Below are 24,529 nucleotides of genomic sequence, written 5' to 3'. Positions count from 1 at the left end.
CTTCGCTCTGCTCCACGGCCCACAAGCAGCTCCCGCCATCCCAAGAACTGCTCCACCAGCCGGTCCACAAACTGGTCAAATTCCCACCAGCAGCTCCCACCATCCTATGAACTGCTCTACCAGCCTGTCCACAAGGCACTCCAGCCCTCCCGCAAACTGCTCCACAATAGATCTTCAGGCTCCCCCACTGCTTAACACAAGGCTCAGTGATTTCACCTGTTGGTCAGTTCAGCTCTTTGGTGAATTCAGCTTGTAGCAGGGGAGCCCCAGTGCTGGTGCATCATTAGCCCAAACTGAGCTCAGCGCCTGTAACTAGACTCCTAATGGAATCAAAATTAGCTCTGATATTCCACAGTGGAGAGGGAGGAAGTGCAAAAAGCATGTAAGGCCCTCACCAAGGAGCCCATGCCACCAAGTATTAATACTTGTCCCCAGCCTCTCTCCATTCACACAGTTTTGGAACCCATGACCCTTGCCTAGCAAGTGCCACTTAGTTGATGGTGAGTCCCTCCATCATAACAAAAGGCCAAGTACAGTTCCCAGCACAGTTCCCATAATCAGGGTAATAACAATTTATTCTTCCTGCCCCAATAACAGAGACACTGGGGATCCCACAGCAGCCAAAGTGACCATTTGGGCAGCTATGGCCTCATTCTAGGCGAGGTCGGTGTGCCTGTGCAAATGAGATCAGCCCCTGAAGTTCTTTTCCACAACTTGCCACACCTCACCACCAGATGTCAGGGTGGAGCTCATCCTGACACTGCTTACATTTCTAAAGCTTATCCCCTTTTCTGAACACAAATGTTCCAGGGTTTTTTTGCCAAGGTGCTCATATGCTCTTTGCTCACCCATTGCAACTGCTCTTTAACCAACCAAACTCTCAATACCAAAATTCAAATTTGGATGGCGTGGGGTTCTGACCCAAAGTTTAATTGACCTGGTTCTGTGGATCCTGCCGACTACGCCACTGTAACGATGCTGGTTCTGGCGGGACCCAACTGAGAGTGCCGATTCAGGACAAATTGCTTAAAGCAGGGCAGTTACAGCCTAGGGCTGGGGTTTTTCCACCTCTAAGGCAAACCAAACCAGCCAAACAGAGAAGACTTTGGTTTTACCGCACTGGCTAACCGCAAGTCACACAAGCAATTCCCTTAGACACTCCAGTTTCCCAGTATCTCCACCAGTGCCACTCGTTATGGGGACAGATGGTTATGAAAACCAGTACCCCAGTAAAAGAAAAAAGGTTCTCTCGATCCCAAAGGTCCAAGCTCCAGACCCAGGTCAATATACAAATCAGATCTTACCCACCAATCACGCTGTTACCCATCCTTTAGAATCTAAAATCTAAAGGTTTATTCAGAAAAGGAAAAAGATAGAGATGAGAGCAAGAATTGGTTAAATAGAATCAATGACATACAGTGATGGCAAAGTTCTTGGTTCAGGCTTGCTGCAGTGATGGAATAAGCTGCAGGTTCAAATCAAGTCTCTGGAGAACATCCCCAGCTGGGAGGGGTCCTTCAGTCCTTGGTTCAAAACTTCAGGGTAGAAAAGTCCCTCCAATGCTCAGAAGCAGGACTGAAGACAAGATGGAGGAGCTGCAACAGGTTTTTATAGTTTCTTGCCATGTGGTCTCTGCTTTCTTTGTCCCAAGGACAAGCTGCCCATCCCATGGCCTGGAAACACCTCAGAGTTCTGTCCATAGGCAGGTCCCTGCATGCCTGGCTGAGTCGCAAGGCGTGTCTGCCTTCTCTCAGTGGGTCAGTTGTGTCGCTGATGGTCCTTAATGAGCCACCCAGCAGGCTAGGCAGAGCTGACACCAACTTGTCTGGGGTGTCCCCCAGAAGCAGAGCACAAGTTTGAACTACGGACAGTACAGAGCCAATATTCATAACTTCAACTACAAAATGATACCTACATATAGGCAGCATAATCATAACCAGCAAACCATCACCTCGTCTGAGACACCTCATTTGACCCCCTTTATATAAGATTTGGTGCCACTACAAGACCTTGGTTGCAACGATGATCTACACGGTCCCAGATTATGTCAATAACGTCACATAGGGCATTAGTTTTCATAACCATCTGTCCCCATAACGAGGGGCACTGGTGGTGATACTGGGAAACTGGAGGATCTAATGGAATTGCTTGTGTGACTTGTGCTTACCAAGTGGGATAAAACCAAAGTCCTCTTTGTCTGGCTGGTTTGGTTTGTCCTGAACTGATGCTCTGTTGGGTCCCAAGAGAACCAGCATCATTACACCCTGTTTTTTGTGTTATGAGAAGGAGTAAATCACACTTCCTTATTTACTTTCTCCACACCGGTCATGATTTTATAGACTTCAAGCATATTCCCACTTTTGTCGTCTCTTTTCCAAGCTGAACAGTCCCAGTCTTATTAATCTCTCCTCATACGGAAGCCGTTCCAGACCCTTCTCATTTTTGTTGCCCTTTTCCGAACCTTTTCCAAGTCAATACATCTTTTTTGAGATGGGACGACCACATCTGCACGCAGTATTCAGGGTGCGGGCGTACCATGGATTTATACAGAGGTAATGTGATAGTTTCTGTCTTATTATCTATCCCTTTCTTAATGATCACCAACATTCTGGTCACTTTTTTGACGGCCGCTGCACACGGAGTGGATGTTTTCAGAGAACTATCCACAGTAACTCCAAGATCTCTTTCTTGAGTGGTACCAGCTAATTTAGACCCCATCATTGTATTTGTACAGGTAGGATTATGTTTTCCAATGTGCATTTATCAACACTGAATTTCATCTGCCGTTTTGTTGCCCAGTCACCCAGTTTTGTGAGATCTTTTTGTAGCTCTTTACAGTCCACCTGGAACTTAACTGTCTTGAGTAGTTTTGTATCATCTGCAAATTTTGCCGCCTCACTGTTTACCCCTTTTTCCAGATCATTTATGAATATGTTGACTAGGACTGGGCCCAGTACAGACCCTGGGGGACACCTCTCTCCATTCTGAAAACTGACCATTTATTCCTACCCTTTGTTTCCTATCTTTTAACCAGTCACTGATCCATGAAAGGGACCTTCCCTCCTATCCCATGACAGCTGACTTTGCTTAAGAGCTTTTGGTGAGGGAGCTTGTCAAAGGCTTTCTGACAATCTAAGTACACTGTGTCCACTGGATCCCCCTGGTCCACACACTGGTCGACCCCCTCAGAGAATTCTAGCAGATTGGTGAGGCGTGAGTTCCCAGGCGTGGCTCAGCAGGAGAGGGGAGGGAGGCGAGAGTAAAAAGGAAATGGCAGGAGAACTCGAGGAGGGAACAAGAGGAGACCGAAGTGGCCACAAAGAGCCAGGCCTTAAAGCTGCGGCTGCATCAGTGCAGGTCTGAGGACTCATGCTGCTGCCCTTTTCTTGTATTTGCCTGGCAAGAAGGGGGAGTGAGAGGAGGGGAGGGGCTGAGGGCAGCCCTAGGGGGAAGCTCCTGTTAATCACTTCCCTGGAGGAGGGGCAGAGGTGAGTTGGGGGGGAAGTAGTGAGATGCACCCAAGCTCCACCCACAGAACTAACTCCACCCTTTTGAGGCACTAAAATGTGACACCCATAAAAGCAAATTGCGCAGGTCTCCATGAAATGATGCCCCTCCTCTGCCCTGTGTCTCCAGGTCCGAAATGAGAAAGTGAACAATGCTGACATCAAGTCAACATCCAACGAGCTGAATGGGGCAGTTCAACCTCACAGAGCTATCATGTCAGGCTGCCTGCAGACTCAGGAAGACGTCACGGCATCAGCTTCACACACAGAGCCATATTTTGAAGGTTTTCTTTGCAACCATAAGGGCTAGAGCAGTGGTTCTCAAACTTTTGTACTGGTGACCCCTTTCACACAGCAAGCCTCTGAGTGCGACCCCCCTTCTAAATTAAAAACACTTTTTTATATATTTAACACCATTATGAATGGTGGAGGCTTAGTGGGGTTTGGGATGGAGGCTGGCAGCTCATGATCCCCCCGTAATAACCTGGCGACCCACTGAGGCGTCCCGACCCCCAGTTTGAGAACCCCTGGGCTAGAGTCTTAAATTACAGCTGGGATTGCTGGAGCTCCAGAGGCAGCCAGCCAGGGAAGGTCTGACTTGCCAAACAGGAAAGGGGCAGCTCCATTTCAGAAGCGAGGGGTGGGGCTAGTGGGTCCCTCGCTGTGAGTCAGGGATGGGCTCTGGGTTGCTATTGCAAGGGAGTCCCTGGGGACAGGGGCTTGAAAAGCTCTTTGCGGATCCTGCGCAGGCTCCAAGGCTGTTTCCTCTGCTGGTAGTTCCTAAGCTCGGCTCGGAAGTCCTTGTGCCGCATGTGGATGTAGCCCTGGGGCTCGCAGAGATCCTAGAGCGAGAGAGAGAGCATGTGACACTTCCCATCGGGAGGGAAATGGAGTCTAGTGGTTAGAGCAGGGGGCTGGGAGTCAGGACTCCTGGGTTCTCTCCTCGGCTCTGGGAGGGGAGTGGTGTCTCGTGATTAGAGCAGGAGGCTGGGAGCCAGGTATGACGAAGTGGGACTGTTCTTAATGTTTTCTCTGAATATTGTGGGGGTGCCTCAGTTTCCCCTAGGCAGTTCTTAAGTATCTAGGGGGTGGGGTAAGGGTGTATGATCACTGCAGAGCCCTAGAGGGCAGGTGTGTGCAGGGGTCTGGACACAGAGAATGGCCGACACCCTGTTTCCTGGCAACTGATGGCCTGGGCCCTTCCCCCCTGCAAGGTGAGAGCTAAAGGGTTGGAGACCAAAGGAATCAGGTGACCACCTGGCCCGGGAAAGGGACAAGGCCCAGAGGAGGAGGATCTGGAGGGTGAGTCAGTTTGGGGCTGGCTGGAGACATGGAGTGAAGGGCAGACGGGGTTGTCTGGCTCACTGCCCCCCAAAATGGACCCAGCTGAGGGGTCCCGTTCTCTGCACCTACAAGCTCTGTGTTAGACCATGTTCCTGTCATCTAATAGACCTTCTGTTTTACTGGCTGACCAAGAGTCCTGTCTGACTGCGGAATTGGGGGGCAGGACCCTCTGGCCCCCTCAGGATCCCACCTGGGTGGACTCGCTGTGGGAAGCGCACGGAGGGGCAGAGGATGCTGAATGCTCCGAGGTCAGACCCAGGAAGGTGGAAGCTGTGTGAGCTGTGTGTCCTGCAGACAGGCTGCTCGCAGAGAGGAGACTTCCCCAGAGTCCTGCCTGGCTTCGTAGGGAGCAGTTCCAGAGCATCACCCGGGGACTCTGTGACACCAGGACTCCTGGGTTCTCTCCCCAGCTCTGGGAGGGGAGTGGTGTCTTGTGATTAGACCATGGGCCTGGGAGCCAGGACTCCTGGGTTCTCTCCCCAGCTCTGGGAGGGGAGTGGTGTCTCGTGATTAGAACAAGAGGCTGGGAGTCAGGACTCCTGGGTTCTGTTCTAGGCTATGCCAACCCCACCCCTGCAACAGCCCCCTAGGTACCTGGAAGTGTTGGTAAAACTCCTTGTAGCCACCACGCAGCACGTACAGCTCTGGGTACCAGAGCTCCGGGTACCGGTTGGCGTCTCGGTCCATTCTCCTCAGGCTGCGGCACCTGCCCCATGATAGAGGGATTTCACCAGTGACCACCCTCCCCATTGTCACTCTAGGGACCCCCCTGGGACCACAGGACGGGGCAGAGGTGGGTGAGTCTGATTGGCTGAAGTGAGCTTTTGCGGGCAGGAGGGGTCATGGGCACAGGAATTGTGGCAGAGGGCAGCTGTGGGGGGCACTGTGGGGTTAATGGAGCGTGAAGCCAGCAAGACTGGCTGGCCCCAGCCACCAGAGCCAGGCATGGGCCTCGCCCCGAGAGGACACAGAGCCATGGGGGGCACCAGCAACCTCAGGCTGCCCCTGCTGCCCCCCAGCCATGGCTGCCTTGCGAGTGGAGCAGCGAGGTGCCCCCGGCTGGGCAGCATTGCTGGGATGGGAGCCATCTTGATCTCGGCCGGGTAGGCGTCCCAGTGTCCCCAACTCGGCGGCTCCTCCCTATCACAGAGACCTGGGTGGGGGACGAGCAGGGAGGGAGTGGGGGGAGCCTGGCGGGCCCCCAAGGCACCTACAAGCGGGGGCCTCTCTCAGAGGAGAACTCGCAGTGGAAGATCAGGGTGCTGCTGCGGGGGCTCGGGGTCGTGCCCAAGGGATCCGGCAGGAACCACCTTGCCACCTGCTCTTCTCGGTACAAATTCAGGGCACCCTGTGCGAGAGCAAGGAGGTCAGAGGGGTGCAGGGGGGGGGGCAGCAGGCAGCACAGGCTGGACCAGGGCTCAGTGCTCCTTCCCCACCTTCAGGGCTGGGGGAGCATCCCATAGATGGGGGTCAACTGATAGCTGGCAAAGTGCCAAGCGCCCCGCCCCCCTTCTCCCCATGCCAAGCCACTGGGCAGCCCAGGATCCTGCATGATGCTCATAGGATTTTAATAATTTCAAAATCCCCAGAGCCAGCACCCCACCCTGCTCCCCACAGTGTCCCCTCCTGAGAGCTCCCCACACAGCCAGCTCCTGCCCCGCTCCCCACAGCACCCCCTGCTGGGAGGGGGCAGGACTGGAATAGCCGGGAGCTCCCCCCACTGCCAGCTCCTGCCCCGCTCTCTGTAGCACCCTTTGAAGTGGTGTAGCCAGGAGCTCACTCTCTGCATAGCAGGCAGCCCAGTGCCTGCGGGAAGTTGCTGGGAGCAGGACAGGTTGAGCCGGGCTCTCTTACCTTGATGTGTCCCCCGGCGTATTCGTAGGGATAGCGACAGTCCACCACCACGTACTCCTCCACCACCCCAGCCAACTGGCCGCGCAGCAGGGAAGCCACCTGGGGGGGTGTAAAATGGGGAGGGGGATGAGCTCCCGAGAGGCTGTGTCATGGCAGCTCTGGGCTCGTCTTCCCCCTACCTGCCAGAGCCTCTTGCTTCGGGCGTTGGGCCCATGCTATGGGAGTTCACGCTGGCCAGCGTGCTGCTCAAGAGGGTGCAGAGTCCCCAGCACCAGCGAGTCAGGAGTCGCATGGACAGGGTGCGATGGGGTGTACTCCATCCTGGCTCTGAAAGAGTTAACTGGAGCAGGAGAGGCCAGTTAACCCCTGGAGCCTGGCCCAGGCCCAGTGAGGGGTACCTCCCAGCGTGGGGTCAGCAGACCAGGAGCGATGGACCGAGGCACTCTGCAGTCCCTTGCAGGGCGAGGCTGGAGAGTTGAGGAGGATCAGGGAGGAAGCCCTAGGGCAGAGCTGCCCTGGGACCCTCGCCTGAGTAGAGAAGTATCTGGCAGGAGGCCAGGGGAGACCCAGAGCAGCCCCTTGGGTGGGGAGCCCTGATAAAAGGGCAGGATCAGGCCTTGCAAAGCGACAGCGCTGGGAGGGTTCAGTGGAGGAACAGGGCAAGGGGAACCGAGGAGGGCAGACCTCAGGTGCGGTGTGAACTGGCTCCTGTCTGTGGTAATGCAAAGACCACACAGGCAGCAGCTGGGAGTCTGGTGGAGTGACCCTGGACTGCAGGTCCTTCCCTTCCCTGCTCTGGGGAAGGTGGCGAGAAGCCCCCAAGAAGGGGGAGCCCTGGGGTTATGAGCCCAGGCCAGGGGCGGGAGACCAGACAGTTGTTGGACGTTGTTCCCCAGAAAGGGGGGACTGTGACGTTATGAGTGTAATATAATATCTCATTGAAAGGTGACAGGGCCAGAAAGAGTTAATGAACTCCCAGACTGACCTGACCCCGGCCCCGAACTTTAAAGCCTGGTTAGGAAGAGATGGAAATGGAGAGAGGTGTGAAATGCAGCCGGCATGGTGAGAGAGAGAAGGGGAGCTGTGTGCTCAGGGCTTGTGATGTCAGCAAACGAGGCTTGGCTATGGCTATGGCTTTGATTCAAAGACCAAAAAAGGAGGATTAACATTTAGGAAGACACTAGAGTGACATAGTATTGTTGTCTATGTGCCTCTTTGAAGGTTGTGGTAACCTGTGTCTGAACGGTTAATGGATAAATGACCCTGTGCTAATTGCCAGGGTGTTTGGGAGAAGGAAAGTGAAGCCGATTGTTTTCTCAGGCCAAGAGGCTGCTGGAAATGTATAAAAACCCTGGGACATGGTCCTTCTTCATCTCAGATCTGCTTTGGGTTTCAAGAAGGGGAAACCCTGAGCCATGAGGATTGAGATCCTCAGTCGCTGACTGGAGTCACCCTGAATACGAACACTGGACTGTAACCTGTGGACTATTTCTAAAAGGACTTTTGGCCACTACACACTCACCATCTCTGCCACGTACCTGGACCTCAAGAATTGAATTCAAGTCTGTCTGTATATTGATCTTTTAACCAACACTTTCTCTTTTCTTTTTAAATAAATGTTAGTTTAGTTAATAAGAATGGACTGTAAGCGTGTATTTTGGGTACGATCTAAGTTATTATTTGACCTGGGTCTGGGGCTTGGTCCTTTGAGGTCAGGAGAACCTTTTCTTTTATAGAATGAGATAAGATTTTCAGAATTTACCATCCTATGTCTGACAGGTGTGTCTGGAGGGAGGCCTGAGGCTGGCACTTTAAGGGCACTGCGTCGTGTGGACGTCTAAGTACTCAGGGGGGAGATACAGAAGCTGGTTTGGGCTGGCTGGGTAAATCTAACTATTGGAATATTCACCAGCATGTGGGGTTTCTCTGCCCTGGACTGTTTGCAGTTCACCCTGAGTGAGTGACGTCAGCGCACCGTCATGGGACTGAGCTTGATCTGGCCAGAGGGCTGAGTCAGGAGAAGAAGCAGAGCTGCTGGACTGAAGCAGGGGGGCTGGATGAGGAGACGTGGCCATGCGGGGTCTAGACGAGGAGAGCCGGCCGAGCGGGGGCTAGACGAGGAGACCTGGCCGTGCCGTGTCTGGCCGTGCAGGGGGCTAGATGAGAAGAGCCGTGCCGTGCCGTGCCCGGCTGTGCAGGGGGCTAGATGAGGAGACCTGGCTGTGCCATGCCTGGCCATGCAAGGGGCGCAAGATGAGGAGAATCGCGCCATGCCCGGCCGTGCAGGGGGGCTAGATGAGGAGAGCCAGCCGTCCATGTGGGGACGCTCCAGCCGTGAGTCAATGTTTCCACTGGGGCATAAGGTCCCCACACATAGCTGGTCTGATGCCCCCAATCCTGACCTGCACCCCCTGCACCCTCCAGCTCCGCCAGTGCACCACCGTCCCCGCCCACAGCCTGCTCTGTTTGAGCCGGCTCCCCTCGGGCTCCACTGCCGCCCCTCAGGCGTGTGGCTTCGTGCTGTGTCTTTCTGGGTGTGGCAGGGAGGCAGGCAGGAGGGGGCCTGGGCACAGAGCAGCATTAGGGCTGGTGCTGTTTCCCTCACCCTGTGAAGTTCCTGACTGGGGTGAGAGATGGGGGAGGCACCAGGCAGTCAGTCTGTGGGCACATGGCTGGAATGCTGGCTGCTGGGGCAGCTCCTCTGCAAATAATGGAGCCGCTTTAGGTTTAGTCCTTTCCTATCACTCCCCAGCACATGGTTTGGCAGTGTTAGTCTCGTGAGACACACAGCACAGAGCAGGACGATGAACAGGCCCACGATGCAGCAGCTAGCAGCAGAGCGAACAGGCAGCTCGAAGGACGCAGAGCGCAGAGAGAGCTGGATTGCCCACAAAACCCTCTGCCCAGGCATGGCAGCGGACGATGTCAGAAATGAGTCCAGTCTGTATGGAGAACTGGCCAGAGGGGGGAAGGAGGCGAGGCGCGTGAGTTCCTGGAATGCCGGATCGAGGCGTTTGGGTCCTGGGGCCCCGAACAGAATGAGCCAGGGGAGGGAGCCAGAGCCGTGCTCTTGCTGCAGGGAGCTGAGAGCTCGGGCATGTGCGTGGAGCTGTGAAGACGTAACAGGTTCCCTCATCAGCGAGAGGATCGTTAGTGGGACTCATGATCCCAGAGCACAGGGAAAGGGCTCTTGCCCTAGAGAAATGCCTCCAAAGAGCAAGGCCAGTGGAACAGCCCAGGCACGATGACAGACAACGACAGGCACGAGTGCAGGACACAGACGGGCTCAGGCTGAAGGAACCCAGGAGGCAGGACTGAGGGACACAGATGGACTGACAGTGCCGGCATCCTGGTCCAGTGAAAGGCAGAAGGAAAAGTGCCCACCTCTGGGCCGCAGTGCAGGGGGCGTGGAAATTCAGGCGAGCCGAGGGGAAGTGAGGTGCCCTGCACCAGAGACCTGCTCATCTCTGAGGGACTCCAGCCAGCCCCGGCAAAACTGAGCCAGCAAGAAAATGTGTGGGCAGAGGCTGCGGAAGGAGTCCAGCGCTGCAGAGGAACAGGCAGCTGCCTGTGCAGATTCTGCTCCTGCCCGTCCGACGCCCGTGCCCTGCAGACACTGACATAGCGCTGCCGCGTGGGCCTGGGCCGAGACCGAGACCGCAATGACAAGCACAGCCCTGCCGAGCCACCGGAGCTGCAAGGGAGGGCTCAGGAGGCGGGCTGGGGCAGCCCTGGTGCCACGCCCTGCCGGCCACAGGCAGGAGATGTGCTCAGATAGGAGAGGGGCGCCTGGTTCCAGCGGTTCCCTTTGATCACCAGCGGCACACGCAGACTGAGCACACGCCGCGTTCTCGAGATGCCGGCGCTCGGACGCGAGGGCAAGGGGCTGGCGGCAGGCGTGCAGAGCAGTCAGAGGTAACACAGGTGCTCTGTGGGACAGTCTTTCCACAGCAACCCCTTCCCCTCTCCCATGGGGGCTCCCGGCAGCCCAGCCAGGCTGGGGGCCGTGAAACGATTCAGGCTCCAGGGCTGGCCAGGCCGCAAGGTGCAGGCTCCCCGGACTGCCAGGGCAGGGATGAGCTGGGGGCAGAAGACGGAGGTTGTTTAAAGGGGACCGGGCAGTAATCCTAGCAGATTTAGGAGCTGACGTTGTAAGACCTGGGGAGAGCGGCCTGCCTGAGCCCAGCCAGGAGGCGGACGTGCTGGCCAAGCGCGAATGAGATCAGTCCATGGAACCGTGCAAGCTGCGCAAAGAATACATCAGCGATGCACAACGGGAGGAGGCTGCAGCCGCAGGAAATCCTAACCCCACCCTGGGGAAAGGTGGTGTGACGAAGTGGGACTGTTCTTAATGTTTCCTCTGAATAGAGTGGGGGTGCCTCAGTTTCCCCTACGCAGTTCTTAAGTATCTAGGTGGTGGGGTAAGGGTGTATGATCACTGCAGAGCCCTAGAGGGCAGGTGTGTGCAGGGGTCCCGACACAGAGAATGGCCGACACCCTGTCTCCTGGTCACTGATGGCCTGTGCCCCGCCCTGCAAGGTGCCAACTGAAGGGGTTGGAGAACAAAGAGATCAGGTGGCCTCCTGGCCCAGGAAAGAGGCAAACCAGATGAGGGGCTGGAGAGTTTCAGTTTGGAGCTGGCTGGGGAAAGAGAGGGAGGCCCAGACCTGTGGTCTGGCCTTCCTGCCCCCAAGATGGACCTGACTGAGGGGTCCTGTTCTCTGTACCTACAAGCTCTGTTTTAGACCATGTTCCTGTCGTCTAATAAACCTCCTGTTTTACTGGCTGGCTGAGAGTCACGTCTGACTGCGAAGTTGGGGGGCAGGACCCTCTGACTTCCCCAGGACCCCACCTGAGCGGACTTGCTGGGGGAAGCGCACGAAGGGGCAGAGGATGCTGAATGCTCCGAGGTTAGACCCAGGAAGGTGGAAGCCGGGTGAGCTGTGTGTCCTGAAGACAGGCTACTCACAGAGAGGAGACTTCCCCAGAGTCCTGCCTGGCTTCGTAGGGAGCAGTTCCAGAGCATCGCCCGGGGACTCTGTGACACCCACCAAGCAATGGGAAGGAACCCTGGCAGTGCCAGCAGCCGGGGACCGATGGCAAAGGCCGAGCAGACAGGAAGGGCAATGCTGGATCACAGCAGTGTCACTCCCAGGGACCCCAGCAAAGCGAAGGAGCCAGAGAACCGGACCGGCATCCCCGGAAGGGCAGGCTGCGGTAGCCCAGCGGAGGGACAGTGGGCAGGAGGGAAGCAGTTTAGAGAATGCCACGCTAGGCAGGCAGCGTAGCCACTGTGACAGAGGAGCCAAGGAGCCGAGTCCCCTACGTAGGGGAGCAGAGTGGGGTCCAGCCATCAGCAGCCACACACAGCAGTGGCAAAGGGCAATGCTTCCCGCTGCTCTGGGGCGCTGGTCACGTGAGGTCGCTGCAGACCCAGGACAGCGGTGGAGAGCAAACCGAGACAGCAGCGGAGTAGAGCTGGACAGCCAGCACACCCGGATGGCTGGGCCAAGGGCAGGAGTGGGGAACACAGAATGAGCTTCAGCCCTCGGTCTGTGTGTACATGGCTGGAATGCCAGCTGCGGCTGCCACACCGCGCTGCGGTCCTTAATAAGAGTTGTTTTACAAGCATGGGGTCCGCGCGTGCTGTTCCCCAGCAGTGGGCGCATTTCACACTTACTGTGGCGGGGCTGACGTAACGCAGATCCCGGTGCAGGCCATCCTCCACTGGCAGAGAGCAGGGCTGGGGTCACCAACAGAGACAGGCATTGGCACAGAAACAGAGCTGAAGGGATATCCCTGCTGTCCCTGGGGGGGACATAGCCCCTTCCTGCCACCACACACGCCCTGTGCTCCCTGGAGTGGAACTCCCCCACACATGCTCCGTCCTCCCTGGACTGGGATGTCCCCTTCCCCCACACGCACACATGTCCTACCTTCCCTGGAGCCAAGAGGTGAGGCGTTCACCTTAGTCGCAGACTGGCCCTGGGGGCAGGAGTGTTCACTGTAGGGAGTTGGAAACATGTCCCTTGAGGGGCAGCCAGCACCCTCTTGGGACGGGGAGGCCGGGCGGATGGTCTGCGCCCCAGTGGGGCCTGGCGGGAAGGGATGGGGGTGCTAGCAGGCGAGGCCAGCCTGCCTAAGGAGGGCAGGACAGCCTCGCTGGCCCCAGGATAGAGGCCAGGGCACAGGGCCTGGGCTCTAGGCAGGGCACGGGGATTTCGGTCACTGCCCAGGGTGATGGGACCTTGCAGAGCAATTGGGCTGGGGGGCAGCGAGCTCACGGGACAGGTACGATCCACTCACCCTGGAAAAATCTCCGGTCAGGATCTCGCCGTCCGTCCCAGGGGCTAGAGCAGGAGAGAGGCCAGAGCTGTCCTGGGGGAGGGGACGAGGGGAAGCCGGGGTCTCAGAGACACAGGGACGGGGGAGAGAAGCAAATCCAGCCCCCAGCAGCACCACCCCGTCTGGCTTCCCTCGGGCCATGCCTGCCCCAGCCCCTGTCCAGCCTGGCACGGGACTTGCCCTGTGCCCCCGTGCAAGCCGGGCAAAGCAACTGGCTCCGTCTCTCGGCGCCCGACCCCTGCTGGCCCCATTGCTCAGCCAGGTGGGGCCCTGTCTGCAAGCGCCGGAGGTCTCTGCTCCCCAGGCAGGCTGCAGCTCCAGCCCCTGTTAAGGCTCCCACAGGGGGCCCGGGAGGGGAGAGGTGCCCAGGGGTCCGAGTGGCTGGGAGCGGCCCAGGCGAGGGCAGGCGGTTTGAGGGCGATTCGGGACTGCGGGGCGTGTGGGTCACCCTGTGAACAGTACCTGGGTGCTGGCAACCCATTGGCAGAGCGCCCAGTTACGGTGCCCGGCCCGCTGGCTGCTGGTGCCGGGCTGTGAGCCCCGCGGCACGGCATTGCAGGCACCCAGAGCTGCAGGGCCGGTGGTGACAGCCCCTCCCTGCTCTGGGCTGATCCCCGAAGCGCCCCAGCCGTGCTCCCCAAATATCCCCGCGGGCAGACCAGACAGCACTGCCTCCACTCACCTCGCCCATGCCCTGAGGACTGGCACTTCCTTCCCCTGGCCCCTCGCTGGCTCCTCGCAGCCGCTTGCTCTGGGGGAGGGCAGAAGGGAGGGAGCCATGACAAGGCTGCCCAGGACATGGGGCGAGTGGGGAAGAAAAACGAGCAGGGACGGGCATGGAGCAGGTTCAGAGCAGGAGGCAGGTGGAGTGGGTGCAGGGTGGAGCCAGGCACGGAGCGGGTACAGAGCAGGACCAGGCACAGAGCGGGTACAGAGCGGGGCCGGGCACGGAGCGGGTACAGAGCAGGGCCGGGCACAGAGCGGGTGCAGGGCAGGGCCGGGCACCGAGCAGGACCAGGCACGGAGCGGGTACAGAGCAGGGCCGGGCACGGAGCGGGTACAGAGCAGGACCGGGCACAGAGCGGGTGCAGGGCAGGGCCGGGCACTGAGCAGGACCAGGCACGGAGCGGGTACAGAGCAGGGCAGGGCACAGAGCAGGGCCAGGCACAGAGCAGGTACAGAGCGGGGTAGGGCACGGAGCGGGTGCAGGGCGAGGCCGGGCAGAGAGCGGCTGCAGGGCGAGATGCATGTGGTGGGGTGCCAGGCAGGGAGCAGTCATGGGGCAGAGGGGCCGGGCACAGAGCGGGTGCAGGGTGGAGCCAGGCACAGAGCGGGTACAGAGCGGGGCCGGGCATGGAGCGGGTGCAGGGTAGGGCCGGGCACAGAGCGGGTGCAGAGCGGGGCCGGGCACAGGGCAGGATGCGTGTGGCGGGGCGCCAGGCAGGGAGCTGTCAAGGGGGCAGAGGGGCCGGGCACAGAGCGGGTGCAGAGCGGGGCCGGGCACAGGGCAGGATGCGTGTGGCGGGGCGCCAGGCAGGGAGCTGTCAAGGGGGCAGAGGGGCCGGGCACAGAGCGGGTGCAGAGTGGGGCCGGGCACAGGGCAGGATGCGTGTGGCGGGGCGCCAGGCAGGGAGCTGTCAAGGGGGCAGAGGGGCCGGGCACAGAGCGGGTGCAGAGCGGGGCCGGGCACAGGGCAGGATGCGTGTGGCGGGGCGCCAGGCAGGGAGCTGTCAAGGGGGCAGAGGGGCCGGGCACAGAGCGGGTGCAGGGTGGAGCCAGGCACAGAGCGGGTGCAGAGCGGGGCCGGGCACAGGGCAGGATGCGTGTGGCGGGGCGCCAGGCAGGGAGCTGTCAAGGGGGCAGAGGGGCCGGGCACAGAGCGGGTGCAGAGTGGGGCCGGGCACAGGGCAGGATGCGTGTGGCGGGGCGCCAGGCAGGGAGCTGTCAAGGGGGCAGAGGGGCCGGGCACAGAGCGGGTGCAGAGCGGGGCCGGGCACAGGGCAGGATGCGTGTGGCGGGGCGCCAGGCAGGGAGCTGTCAAGGGGGCAGAGGGGCCGGGCACAGAGCGGGTGCAGGGTGGAGCCAGGCACAGAGCGGGTGCAGAGCGGGGCCGGGCACAGGGCAGGATGCGTGTGGCGGGGCGCCAGGCAGGGAGCTGTCAAGGGGGCAGAGGGGCCGGGCACAGAGCGGGTGCAGGGTAGGGCCGGGCACAGAGCGGGTGCAGAGCGGGGCCGGGCACAGGGCAGGATGCGTGTGGCGGGGCGCCAGGCAGGGAGCTGTCAAGGGGGCAGAGGGGCCGGGCACAGAGCGGGTGCAGGGTAGGGCCGGGCACAGAGCGGGTGCAGAGTGGGGCCGGGCACAGGGCAGGATGCGTGTGGCGGGGCGCCAGGCAGGGAGCTGTCAAGGGGGCAGAGGGGCCGGGCCTGCAGACAGCCCTGTCCATCCTGCCCCTGTTCTTAGCCCGACGTCACATGCAGCTGCCCAGCTGTCAGTGGAGTGTGCTGGGACCCAGGTGCCCGGCAGGCCTCTATACATCCATGCTAGCGACGTCGGCTTCACCCTCACTTCAGCACCGCCCTGGCGCTGCCCCCACCCCCACGCACAGCCTGGGCACCCCCCCAGTCCCTCTGCGCCCTGGGCTAGAAGAACCAGCTGGGGGGCGCAAAGGCTGGTTCCTTCCCCACCAGGCAGGCTCTGACGGGGCCCGGGGCCCGCCCCCCAGGGCTGGGAACAAGCAGGCACCGGCCAGCCCACAGGGGCACGTCTGGCAACGTGGAAGGCCCGACCCAGCACGGTGCAGAGTGTGCCCAGCAGTGCCAGGGGGGTACTGGGGCTGCAGGATGGCAGTGTTCGTGCCCTGGAGCCCAGGGGAGGGGGTATAGGACAGCAACCCGCAGGCTCTGCCCATGCCCTGCACGGTCCCTCCCCCGCCCCTCGGACACAGCCCGGGTACTCACGGAGCGGGGCAGGCTGCAACCCCAGGGCGTCTGTCTGCAGCTGAGAAGAGAAACCAGAGCTGGGGGTGAGAGCGGCTCCAGCAGGCAGCAGCCTCCCGGCCAGGCACACAGACAGGGCGGGGGGTGGGGGGGCTATGGGGTGCACTGCATGTGCCGGGGGGCTCCGGGGATCAGGAGGGGGCTCTGGGGAGCGGTGGGGGGGCTCTGGGGAGTGGGGGGGCTCCAGGGAGCAGGAGGGGGCTCTGGGGAGTGGGGGGGCTCTGGGGAGCGGTGGGGGGTTATGGGGAGTGGGGCGGGCTCTGGGGAGCGGTGGGGGGGCTATGTGAAATAGTGGAGGGGCTCTGGGGAGTGGGGAAGGCTCTGGGGAGCAGTGGGTGTGTGGGGGGGGCTATGGGGAGCAGTGGGGGGGCTATGGGGAGCCTGTTCCCTGCCCCCACCCCTCCAGGTACCTGCCCTCGCTGATGCTGATGCTGCAGGCCTGGGGGCTGAGCGAGGGCTCCGGTGCACCACCTGGGACAGAGAGAGCAGGTCAGTGGGGCGCTGGCTGGGGGGGGGCATGCAGAGGGGCTGGTGCTGACCTGTGGGTGTGGGTGTCCCTGCGGGAGCCGGCGCATGGGAGCCAGCAGGGCTTGGAGTCAGGGCATCTGGGGACAGCCTCAGCCTTCTCCTCGGGGTGATGCTGTGGGAGAGAGCACCCTGTGACCACCCTGCCGTCCGCCATCACCCTCCTCGCCCACCGTCACCCTCCCACCGCCGCCACCCTCCTTGCCTGCCGTCACCCCCTCTCCCGCCATCCTCCTCCTCGCCCACCATCACCCTGCCACCGCTGCCACCCTCCTCACCTGCCGTCACCCCCTCGCCCGCTGTCACCCTGCCATCCTTCATCCTCCTCCTCACCCGCCGTCACCCCCTCGCCCGCTGTCACCCCCTCGCCCACCATCCTCCTCCTCGCCCACCATCACCCTGCCAACCACCGTCACCCCCTCGCCCGCTGCCACCCTGCCACCCGTCGCCACCCTCCTCACCCGCCATCCTCCTCCTCACCCGCTGTTCCCTTCTTCACTCACCCTCACCCTCCTCATCCTGCTACCAGGCCTGGGCCCATCCCACGCCCTCCACCCCCATGGGGGCAGGGTTCATGTCCCCCCCCCAGATCTCCCCCAGCACCTGCCCTGCCTGAGCGCCCCACTGGGGTGCACTTCACATGGGGGGACTGGCCCAGCCTCTGCCAGAGCCCGCCGGTGCCGTTCCGAACCTGGCCAAAAGGGGTCGCTGCAGAGCAACGTCAAGCCAAATACCCCAGCCCCTCCCCACCCCATCCCACCTCCATCCCCTGCCCACCTGTCTCCTTCCCTGCGGCAGGGTGCGGAGACAGGCCCGGGAAGGGGGGCGGGTACCTCTCCACGCAGCTGAGATGCCCCATGTTCCTGCACAAGCCGCCGAGCGGTGATGGCCCCAGCTCGGGGGAGAAGGTGAGCCCCGCCGGCGGGCGGGTGCCCCGGTTCCCTGGGTGGGGGCTGGCGCCCTCGGGGCTGGCCATCGCGGACGATCCTGGCCGTGGGCTCTGCTGCCAGGGCCAGGAACCACCCTGCTGCCCAGGAGCTCGTCCCCAGTGAATTAAAGAAGCCCACAAGTAGCTGGTCCCCTGCCCCTGGTCAGTGGGGGCGGCTGTCCTGCCTAGAGCTGCGATGGCCGGGGGCCGCTCTGCCCCCTCTGTGTGCCTCTGCCCGTCCCCACCTCACTCCTCCCGGCCGCTCAGCTCCTGTCGCCAGCCCTGCATTTAAATGTCCCGCTGGCCAAACCTCCCTGGTCACCGTTGCTACAACAAGCTCTCTCCCCTGGGGACAACACTTCAGCCTCCTGCTGCCCAACTGTGCCAGCTGCCCCGGGCTTCCCCCCGCGTGGGAGAGCTCCCGAGGCCGGGCATCTCTGCACGGCCCCCCCTTCCCTTCGGGGCTCCCCCCACAGCTGCCCCTTCCCCCTCTGCCCCCCTGGCTGCCACTGGCCGTTGCTCCATTGTCCTGGCAGCACAAAGCCTTTCTCTGTCGGACGCCCCGCGCTCCAGGCCCGGCAGAATCCCCTGTGCCAGGCAGCCAGCCGCCTTCCCCTGCCCCCGGGGGCACCGGGCTGCGGGCACAGCGGCTCCTCCTGCCACGGCTCAGAGCCTCGTGTTCCCCACGTCTGGCTTGGCCGCAGACTGAGCCCCTGAGCTCTGGCCTTGCGGTCCCCACGGGACAGCTCCCCTGTGCACCTGGCGGGGTGCAATGCCAGTGGGGGCTCTCGACTGCTCTGCAACGCAGCCCCCCCCGGATGGCAGCATAGGAGCCCCGTGGCAGCAGCTGTCTGTCCTTATCTGATGGGCCCCTTGTGTCCTTGGCTCTGCTGGGCTCTAGCCTCCATGTCTGCTTCCCCTGCTTGCTGTGGGGAGCTGATTTCAGGGCCCGGCAGAGCAGGGGTTGGGCGTGTTCGTACAGCAGTTTGCTTGTGTACACATGCCCTGGTTCCCTGCACACACTACACACTGCATTCGGGTCAGGCATTGGTGCCCTGTCCCCTGCTCCCTCGCCTGCCCCTCTCCGGGGTCCCACACGCATCTCAGCCAAACCCGCTGCCTTGCTCCAGCCTCGGAGAATCACGCTGGGACTCCCCTCTGGCACCCGACTGCTGGAGGAGACCTGGTGGCCTGCCGCTGGTGGGGGCGTGCAGGGATGTTGTGTTCTAGGGATCCCAGGTAACGCCAAGTCAGCGGAAGCCCCAGGCTGGCAGCCCAGTTCACCGAACCATAAGGTGCGATCCCGCTCTGGGGCCGTGTTGAGCTCATGCCTGGTAGAAGAGAGGCGCATGGAATTGGAAATCAATGGACCAAAATCGGGGTATCATAAATTAGGCCTAATTAGTGAACAGAGGAGTGAGGGGATGGGTTCGTCCCCACCACTCCCTTGTGGGACCCTTAACAAACCCCAGAAGGGGAGATCAAGTGGGCAGAGATGAGGGACTGAAAGGAGCAAGTGCCACACCCACGGGTTGGGCCTTCATCATCCTGAGCCAGAGTGAGACCCAGTGACACCTCTATTGCCTCACTGAATCCCAACCACCAGCTGGGGTGTGAGCCCTGCGTCCGGCTGTCACCCCTCCGCCCACCCTGGGAGTCCTCCTCCCCTTGCCTCCCTCCCTCTCCTCTCCTGCTCAGCCAGAGTCTGGCTCGGCTGGCCAGGACTGTGCCTTTCCCAGCATTGCTGGGAGACGTGACCAGAGAGGCAGGAAAAGGATAAATTGCCTGAGGCCGGTACAAGTTTTCCAGGCCTCAGCGGGGCTGCTCAGAGCATGGGCTGGGCCCTGGTTGCTCCAGCGGCGAGGATGCAAGAGGGAGTCGGCCCCAGAGAGGGAAGCTGCCGGGGCAACGAGCGCTGTCCCTGGGAAGGAGTGTGACCTGCCGGCTTCCCAGCTCCTGGTGCTTAGAAACAGGAGGCCCCTCTCCCAAGGCTGCCGGGGCAGGGGCCAGCTAAGTGCGTCCAGCCCCGGTGTCTGGTTACAACGGGCTCGTCTTCACCGGCAACACGGCAGCGCTTTAACGTGGCTCGTGTAGTCGCGGCGGAGCGCTGGGAGTGAGCTCACCCCGCGCTCTAAAATCCCACCCCCGTGAGGGGCGCGGCTCCCGGCGCTGGGGCACTGCCTACGCGGGCGCTGTACAGCCCCGAGACTTGCAGCGCTCGGGGGCTGTTTTCTCAGCCCGCCGAGCGAGACCCTTGCAGCGCTGTAAGAGCCAGTGTGGACAAGCCCAAGGCTGCAGTGACAGGCGACATGTCAGGCAGCGTCCTGAGCTCAGCTCCGGGGGCGCCACGCACCCAGCACCTCGTTCCGGCCCCACCCTCCCAAGGGCTAACGGCAAACACAGTGTACCTTTGCAGGAGCCTGGGAGGGTTTTTTCCCCACTTTTGCAGGTCGGTGTCGTGGAGTCTAGAGCCGAAGAGGCTCTTTCCCAGAGTGGGGTTCAAACCTGGCCCTCCGGCCCGGCCCGAGCAAGGCTAGGGAAAGCTGCTGTGGGTTGGGGTATTGCTAATAAGAGGCCTGCTGCCAGTGGGGGGCTCTCGTGAAGAGGCACCAACGCCCACTGAGCTGTTGATTCCAGGCCCAACTAGCTCTAGAAAGTGAGCCCTGATGGCTACAGCATCACGCACAGGGGGCGGCCCGGGCGCATGCGGGCGCAGGGTCAGACCTGGAATATTTACAGCACTCTAAAGTGAATGTACTAGTCTCACTTCAGTGTGCCAGGCTTGGATTCTGATCTATGCAGGTGCTTCTCCTGTGGTACCTGGCAACCCTGGTAGCCTGCAATCTCTGCGGTCTCCTTGTTTATCCACAGCCCAGGGGCACTGGCTATTTCTGAGATGTCTGTGCATGAAAAATCTGTAGTAGGTAAAATATGGGTGCTTTTATTTTTTGCATAATTTGCTATTGGGTGATGCCACAGATTTCATTCTAAATCTCCCAACTTTCCCTGGGGGAGCCCCCAGCAAGCAGCCGGCCTCTGACCTGGCTGAAGAAATGGGCCGGATTTCTTTACATTTTCAAAGGCGGCTGCGATGCTGGCAGGCCAGATGCCAGTTCTTGCCCTGGCTGAAGGCATAAGCTAAGAACTGACAAACTCGTAGCTGGAGACCAGAGCAGGTCACCTGTGTGTTAGTTTTGCTCAAAACAGGTATTAGACTTATAGAAATGTATATACTGTTTAGACTCTAGGAAATGCTTGTAAATTGCTGCTGACATTAATCTTATTTGCAGTGCCTGGATTCCAGGGTACAAGAAAATATGTACGTTTTGAAAATGTTTGCCCTGAACTTGTGAACCCAGGCATGGGAATCATCCCCGCATCCCATCCAGAAGGACTATCAGAATCAGGTGGGCCATTAAGGAACTTGCAGTACAAAGGATTGGTTGATGGCCCTGTTGGGGCTGGAAAATGCTACTTGCAAGGAAGCTGGGCCTGTGGGCTTGGAAGCTGAAGGAAGGTAACAAAACAAAGCCACAGGAAAAATTTCCATCTTTTTCTTTGAACTCTGAAGGGTCCGAGACTCTAAACTGAAGCCAGAGAGCCCCAGAGGCTGCCTCCTGGGTCTGCCCTGAAAGACACTTTGAATTGACAGATCCCTGCAACTCTGTTACTTTTAGGATTTAGATGGTAACTTATTGGTGTGTAATTGACCCAGGAGTTCCCATCTGAAACTGGCATGGTGAAATCTAATTATAGAACTCACCACCAGGCTGGGGTCTCTGCCCTGTTCTTGGCCGTCTGCCCTGAGGTAGGTGCTCATGGGCACAAGCTGCTCCAGGAAGCGTCAGGTTTCACGGTATGCATCCGATGAAGTGAGCTGTAGCTCACGAAAGCTCATGCTCAAATAAATTGGTTAGTCTCTAAGGTGCCACAAGTCCTCCTTTTCTTATTGCGAATACAGACTAACACGGCTGTTACTCTGAAAGGTTTCAGAGTGGTAGCCATGTGTGATGAAGTGGGACTGTTCTTAATGTTTCCTCTGAATACTGTAGGGGTGCCTCAATTTTCCCTAGGCATTTCTTAAGTATCTAGGTGATGGGTTAAGGGGGTGTAATTGTTGCAGAGCAAAGGGCCAGTGAACATAAATGGCCGACACCCTGTCTCCTGGCAGCTGATGGCCTGGGCCCTTCCCCCCTGCAAGGTGAGAGCTAAAGGGTTGGAGAACAAAGGAATCAGGTGACCCCTGGCCCGGAGAAAGGGACAAAGCCCAGAGGAGGAGGGGCTGGAGAGAGTTTCAGTTTGGGGCTGGCTGGGGACATGGAGTGAAGGGCAGACGGGGTTGTCTGGCTCACTGCCCCCCAAAATGGACCCAGCTGAGGGGTCCTGTTCTCTGCACCTACAAGCTCTGTTCTAGACCGTGTTCCTGTCGTCTAATAAACCTTCTGTGTTACTGGCTGGCTGAGAGTCACGTCTGACTGCGGAGTTGGGGTGCAGGACCCTCTGGCTTCCTCAGGACCCCGCCTGGGCGGACTCGCTGGGGGAAGCGAACGGAGGGGCAGAGGATGCTGAATGCTCTGAGGTCAGACCCAGGAAGGTGGAAGCTGTGTGTCCTGGAGACAGGCTGCTCCCAGAAAGGAGACTTCCCCAGAGTCCTGGCTGGCTTCATAGGGAGCAGTTCCAGGGCATCGCCCAGGGACTCTGTGACACCGTGTTAGTCTGTATCAACAAAAACAATGAGGAGTCCTTGTGGCACCTTAGAGATGAACACATTTATTTGGACAGAAGCTTTCATAAAAGGGCTATAACCGTTATAGCCCACGAAAGCTTATGCCCACATAAATGTGTTCGTCTCTAAGGTGCCACAAGGACTCCCGTTGTTTTTCCAGGAAGTGTGACAGCGGTCACAGAGTTTGCATGCCCATTGTGAGACCCATAAGCCCTGGTTTTCAAAGGTGCTGGTTGCCCACAACACTGTTGCCAACTCTTATGATATTTGGTGTTTGTGCCCACTCTAGGCCCGAGTGGATAGCAAATGTTCAGGGCCCTGCAGGTTGTTTCTGTTAGGAGGAGAAATTGGTGATGGAGACAGGTATCTCAGGTACAACCCTGTGCATGTACAAATAATGAACAAAGTCCACATAAGAACAGCCAGACTGGGCCAGGTTGTTGCCGGCACCCAGTGCCGAGAGGCTGAACAACAGCTTGAGTGGTTCGTTACCCGGTGTGCTACACCCAATAATCACAACGTGATGGAGAAGCAGAAAAGTTTATTTGAAGCTTCAAATAGGTACAGGGAGATTTGAATCTCAAATCCTGTACACAGAGCAGGAAGTTACACAGGCTTTTATACATCCTTTTTCCCAGCATACTTATCCAATAGCAAGCTGCCCCAAGTATCCATATAGCCAGCCAATCCAGTTCCCAGCTAGTTCCCTGGTTCTCTGTATCATTTGTTAAACTATACATAAAGCTGCTTTATTCAGCATTGTTCTTCCATATTTGTCCTGTTTGGCCTTGCTTAGTTTCAGGCAGTCTGACTCGGCAGCATATTGTTGCAGATCCACAGCTTAACTGCTGTGTGTGCCTCTAGGCGGGGGGGCCAAGGACACTTGGGCCTAGTACGCAGAGCTGCTGCGAGTGCCTCCAGGCGGGGCGGGGGGGGGGGCAAGGACACCTGGGCCTAGTGCGAGGGGGCTTCATCGACACTCGTGGTCTTCCATCCCCTTGAGTTACCTAGTGGCCATGCCCCAGTGTCCCCAACAAGGTCAATGGTCCATCTAGCCCAGTGTCTTGTCTTCCGACATTGGCCAGTGCCAGGTGCCCCAGGGGGAATGAACAGAACAGGGAATCATCAAGGGATCCATCCCCTGTGGCCCATTCCCAGCTTCTGGCAAACAGAGGCTTGGGACACCCAGATCATGGGGTTGCGTCCCTTCCCATCCTCACTAATAGCCATTGCTGGATCCAGGAACTTATCTAGTTCTTTTTTGAACCCAGTTATAGTTTTGGCCTTCGCAACATCCCCTGGCAAGGAGTTCCCCAGGTTGACTGCATGTGGTGTGAAGAAGTACTTCCTTGTGTTTGTTTTAAACTTGCTGTCTGTTAAGTCCTGTTAATAAATCCTATTCCCCTGAACACAGCAGGAATGGAACTGTAGGAGACAGTTTCTTTGCTCACAGCTCCGAGCCCCTTTCAGACAGCACTCTGCCCAAAAGCCCTCCACTCTCTCTCGGCTTTCATGGGGCCACGGTGCGGGTGCTTGTGTTGCTGTGTGTGGTGCTTCCTTGCCGCCTTTTCTCTCATCTTCTCTGGTCTTTCTGCCTCTTTCACAGACACCCAAACCTTCACAAAAGAATAGCCAGCGAAACCCTTCCACCCTCGTGTGGCTTTGTTTTGGGCGGTGACATGCCTGAGTTTGAGGTGGAGGCTGCTGTTGTTTCAGCCACCTGGGTCCATAAAAGAGCTGACTGGCTTCCTACCCGAAGGGCAGTGGTTATGCACAACATGCTCTTCTGAAAGCCCCAGCTCCCAGAGTCATGGGATTAGGTCCGACTCTCAGTTTCCTTTAAGGGTTCCAGCCCTAGCCGTGGTGGGTAAAGGCCTGGAAATGTGACCCCTAAAGGCACCAGCATTAGAAGGCCCATAAAAGGACCCACATTGATTCTCAAACTCATCTCATGATTCTGGGGGCCCTGGTTCATGACTTTTAATGGTTGTGGTGACAAACTGGAGAGGGCCACAACTCCCTCCGGAGCCCGTGGGGCTCAGCCCCTCTGACCCTCCGGCTCTGGCGGCTCCCGAAAGCCCCAAGGCCCCCAAGGGCAGGCTGTGACCGCTCTGGGCCGGCTCTGGGGCTCTCCGACGGGTGCTGTGTGGGCGCAGGGCGGGGCTCTAGGGCAGAAGCCCCCTGGGGCAGGGCTGGGGCTGAACTGGATGGGGGGAGCCCCTCGGTGCCACCGGTGCTGGGCCAGGCCCGTGGCACGCAGGGCACAGGGGCCAACGCAGCTGCCCCAGTTGTGCCCCCAGGCTCT

The 24,529-nt window shown here is 59.4% G+C and overlaps 1 protein-coding gene across 1 annotated transcript; it reads right to left on the bottom strand.

Moving 5' to 3' along the window:
- Positions 1-3,732: 3,732 nt before the first annotated feature.
- Positions 3,733-17,546, bottom strand: LOC140915223 (M-phase inducer phosphatase 3). Its single transcript, XM_073354797.2, has 10 exons — positions 17,348-17,546; positions 16,456-16,516; positions 16,007-16,046; positions 13,732-13,800; positions 13,011-13,082; positions 12,385-12,447; positions 6,705-6,803; positions 6,065-6,198; positions 5,445-5,556; positions 3,733-4,348 (listed from the first exon to the last, which is right to left on the bottom strand). Exons 1-10 carry the CDS (start codon positions 17,544-17,546, stop codon positions 4,196-4,198), a joined length of 1,002 nt encoding a protein of 333 aa, XP_073210898.2. The 3' UTR covers positions 3,733-4,195.
- Positions 17,547-24,529: the final 6,983 nt, after the last annotated feature.

This window comes from Lepidochelys kempii, chromosome 7, assembly GCF_965140285.1.
Source record: "Lepidochelys kempii isolate rLepKem1 chromosome 7, rLepKem1.hap1, whole genome shotgun sequence".
NCBI classification, from domain to species: domain Eukaryota; kingdom Metazoa; phylum Chordata; order Testudines; family Cheloniidae; genus Lepidochelys; species Lepidochelys kempii.
The sequence above is the reverse complement of the archived record's forward strand: the minus strand, read 5'-3'. Positions and strand labels throughout refer to the sequence as shown.

Bases quoted from the DNA above. Each gene is read 5' to 3' on its own strand.
- LOC140915223 (XM_073354797.2), bottom strand. From the start codon at position 17,546: ATGGCCAGCCCCGAGGGCGCCAGCCCCCACCCAGGGAACCGGGGCACC. The intron at 16,517-17,347 runs GTGGGCAGGGGA...TCTCTGTCCCAG, and splicing joins TGCCGCAGGGAAGGAGACAG to GTGGTGCACCGGAGCCCTCG. The intron at 6,804-12,384 runs GTAAGTGTGAAA...ACACCCCCCCAG, and splicing joins GTTACGTCAGCCCCGCCACA to GTGGCTTCCCTGCTGCGCGG.